Source organism: Limulus polyphemus, unplaced genomic scaffold (genome assembly GCF_000517525.1).
Source record: "Limulus polyphemus unplaced genomic scaffold, Limulus_polyphemus-2.1.2 Scaffold4101, whole genome shotgun sequence".
NCBI classification, from domain to species: domain Eukaryota; kingdom Metazoa; phylum Arthropoda; class Merostomata; order Xiphosura; family Limulidae; genus Limulus; species Limulus polyphemus.
This window is the reverse complement of record NW_013669711.1, coordinates 59378-63671: the sequence shown is the minus strand read 5'-3', so window position 1 is coordinate 63671 and position 4294 is coordinate 59378. Positions and strand designations below refer to the sequence as shown.

General features: G+C 34.0%; 1 protein-coding gene across 1 annotated transcript in view; it reads right to left on the bottom strand.

Annotated features, from left to right (window-relative positions):
* Positions 1 to 3060, bottom strand: part of LOC106470587 (protein ALP1-like) — a 17394-nt gene extending 14334 nt beyond the window's left edge. Inside the window, exon 1 of the mRNA XM_013931151.2 lies at positions 2442 to 3060. Within this exon, the coding sequence (XP_013786605.1) occupies positions 2442 to 2814 (373 nt within the window). The 5' untranslated portion in view covers positions 2815 to 3060. The remainder of the gene's footprint in view (positions 1 to 2441) is intronic.
* Positions 3061 to 4294: the final 1234 nt, after the last annotated feature.

The following is a 4294-nucleotide window of genomic DNA, read 5'->3' as shown; positions in this document are numbered from 1 at the left end:
GGTGTTGCTAAGCTAAATGAGGATAACCTAATAAATATTTTAACACACAGTGATATTGGATTTATGAAGTTTGATACAACACGCTCAGCAGTTGTAACACATGCATATCACACAGAGATTGTTAAAGTTGGAGCACATGAATTTCAACATAAAGAAGGTCCATTTGATTCCAAAGATAGGCATTCTATGACTGCATTTTGGTTCAAACAATGCCTTCTGAATGGACAAGAGGTCAATCGTTCCTGATTGGTGTATTTACCTCTACATAAAACAGCATACTGCTTTTGTTGTCTTCTTTTTTATCATTGAAATTTTAGTTGCTACTTGTTTGGGTATTGTACTGTCCAGCCAAGTAAAAAAACAATTTCTTATAATAATATTAATGATTATGAAATTAAATCAAAATTAAAATAAAAAACCAATACACTAGTCTGTTCAAAGCATTCTAATGTCAGGCTCGTTAGCCTAACATATGTTTGTATAGTAAATGGAGCTTAGGCTTACCCATTTGTTTACACTCTGAGTCATTTACGGTTTTGTTGATCAAAAATGTTCAAAATATGCTTAAATTACACCACATAACTACTAAATAAATAAATGTTCATGCCACATCATGATAGGCCCAAAGAGTGAATTTCATTCAACTTTTTCGAGCCAAAAAACAAATTTTCATGAAAAAACCACCACTCTCAAAAAATACCTAATTTGCATACAAATATCATGCAAATTAACATGAAATTGTTATTTATGGAAAGCTTAAGTTATAAGCTTTAAAATAAGGTACAGTTGTCATTATGACTTCTTGCCCCTGGATTCCACCAGGAACGCAGTCTGTTGTATGCATGTGCGGTGCAGCCAAGGCGACATAAATGTTTCCTCATTGGCAACCCCAAAGAAAATTGCTGGCTACACCCTTCCTTGAATTCATGGTAAAGGTGAATATACATGACCACATCTAAATGCAGTGCAGTTACTAAGCATTACTAGGTATCACATTAGCAATTTTCTGCAATGAAATGCCACAAATTTTCCAGTTGAAAAACTTAATTTTAATGTGTGTGTGTGGGGGGGGGGGGGGCAGTACATTGCTTTCCCCAAGAAGAGCCTCAAGCCTCAAATATTCTTAAGACGGCCCTTCCAAAATGAGGAAAAAGATCAGGACTTAAAAGACAAGTGATTCAGAGATACAATGAACTAGTTTTGTCTTAAAATCATTGTCCACGTGCAAAATCTCAGTGAATGAGAAAGATTCTGATGGTATTCTACACAGGTTGGAATCGCAATCAAGACAACAACTGGATGATGTGCAATGCAAATGCATATGTTGGAGATCCTAGCCACAAGCATACCCAGGTTCTGTGTTGTCTGCAGATGGTTTCATCAACAATGTGTGATGTCTGCTGACAATGCCTACACTTTCCATATGGCTTATACTAAGTGCCAAACTGTATGCATAAAATATAGAGAAAATAAATATTTAGTAATTCTTATTACTTGTAAAAAATGTTAAAATGATTATCAGAAAAACAAAGTTTCTTCTTTCAACTTCTTGTTTGATTTATATATTGAACTAAGTACTGATGAACAAACTTTATGGACCATATGATGTACAAATTGGGTACAAATTGAGTACAAATATATGTTCAGTGACATATTTAAATCACCCTAAATCATTTATGAAAAACAGTATGGACAAATAACGAAGAACTGGTGACTTAGTATACAGAAAGTGTGTAGCCTACCACTAATGTTCCAAGGATGGCAAAGGCAAAAGTAAGTTATTTTGTATAAAACTTATTCATAGCCTTTTCACTTACCCCCCACAACATAGTATTCACAACTTATGAATAAATTACCTAATGGCTTTTACAACTGTGTTGCAACTATCTTGTAAATTGAACTATTTCACATTCTGTAGCTCAGTTTCATGATTCATATAGAAAGGTGCTAGCTACATTTTGGGTGATAAGAACAAAGTAGTATTTTAATAATGGAAATATCTATATGATGTTACAGTATATCAAGACATTCTCTTCACTTTCTAGAAACGTAAAGAGTTTAAATAGAGTATTTTTCTTGTAGAAAACAATTAACATTAAGTAGCTCATATGTTGGGTTTAATGTGACTTTTTATTGTTTTCTTTACTGAAAGTTTCCAGTTTTTTCAGTAAGATATTGGGATGTGCTTACCTCACTTTGTGCAAAGTTTGTATAAGAAAGGTTTAAAGTTAAGCATATTAAGCCATGTTAAGCATTTTGTACATTGGCAAAAGGTTATATGGGTGGTTTACTGTGACTTTTATTGTTTTATTTAATGAAAATGTCCAGTTTCTCTCTGTAAGGTATTGGGATGTGCCTATGTTGAATTGTGCAAAGTTTGTGTGTAAAAGGTTTTAATATAAGCACATTAAGGATTTTCTACTTTTTTTTTTTACTCTTACCTATATACCATAGAAACATCATGCACTGCATGTTCACAGGAACAGGTGGCTTTCCACCAGGATGTGCTTGGTGGTCTCCTACTGACAAGGTCCGGCCTATACGATTAACAAATACCTCAAAAGTGTTCCGGTTTACTCGAAAATGGGACTTGAAATCTGAAATATCAAAGTTTGGAAGATAGCTTCGGCGCACTGAATCAAAGAGTGGACCTTGTTCTTGATAGTGAAGAATGAGATTTTGCATTTCTGTATTGTCTTGCAACATTAATCGTGCATTATTTTGAAAAGAATTCATAAGATGTTCCACTAGCCTATATATGACAGCTACGCGCGAACGATGTATATCTTCCATGATTTCACTATTTTCAGTCATTTTACCAAGTTGTTAACTTGTATATACGATATACTTTGAAAACTCAACGTCCCTAACCTCTTGATTAAAGTTACTCTTAACCCTAAAACTGAACTAACACATATGTCATTAGCGTACCATATTGGACTTCCAATTATGGAGACCAAACATAACGCGTTCCAACAATTCCTCACGTAGCCACGTTTATCGCTATACCAGTATATTAAAACGGTGCTTTGAAAATATTTTAGAGCTATGGAGGTAATAAATTGATCCTTAATAAAAAAAAAAAAAAAAAAAATTAGAAGAAATAGAATGAAGCTTTCTCCTAAGAAAAAATAACACTTCTTTTTCTTGTTTTAACTATGTCACCCACCTGTAATCAGAGCACAATATTTTTGAAAATCGAAAATATGTTTTTAAAATTCACAGATTGTAAAATAAGCGTACTTAAAGCAAAGGAAGAAACGAACTTACTTGATTTCTTTTTTAAGATATTTGATGAAAATACTTCAAAGTACAGTTCACGTACAATAACAAATTAATTTATTTCTTCCTTGCCTCAGAGTGGCACAGCGGTATGTCTGCAGACCTACAACGCTAGAATTCGGGTTTCAATACCCGTGGAGGGCAGAGCACAGATAGCCCATTGTGTAGCTTTGTGCTTAATTACAAACAAACAAAATATTTCTTCTTTAATGTTTCGCCTCCCCCCCCCCCCCCAGTGGCACAGCAGCATGTTTGCTGACTTACAATGCTAGAGACCGGGTTTCGATACCCGTGGTGGGCAGAGCTTTGTGCGTAATAACAAACAAACAAACCTTAACGTTTCTACAAGCTTAAACATGTTGTAACTTGTGTGCTTAAGCTTAAACTAACGTACAAGGAAATTTATTTGTACAATTTCACTGTAGATCAATCAAATGACAGAACATAGGCGATTACTAATACGGATCTAAATACTTCATATCTTGTAATAAATAATGTTTTAAGTTGGAATTCTTGAGCTGATGCAGAAAAACGTATGGCTGATTTAATCTTTGCCTTTAATAATTCATTTTCCAGGTTTTATCTCTCACTGGTGTTCTTTTCTACCTAGTCAATTTGATTATTACAGTCTTTCTTTACTTTTTATGTCCTTTTGTATTTTTTCAATCTTCTTGTTATAATCTCTCCTTACACCTTCCAAAGCTTCACCGGTCTTCTCTTCCATCATTTTTATTTTCATTTTTAATTCTTCTTTAGACAATTTGTCTTTTTCATTTAACCCCTCCCTAATATTTCCATCTCCATATTTAATGCGCTGTCTCTTACTTTTTGTTCTTCTTTGTATTATCTTGTCACGACTAACGGGTTTCCCTTATCACCCTCTGACCTTGTGGTCATTTTGAATAAACTTTGTAAGGGGAAGTTGCAGTTGTGTTATAAAATTCAACTTTTGTATGTGTCAGTACTTATCGAGGGGTTGACTGATCGATATTTTTAGAAAGAGCTTGAAAAC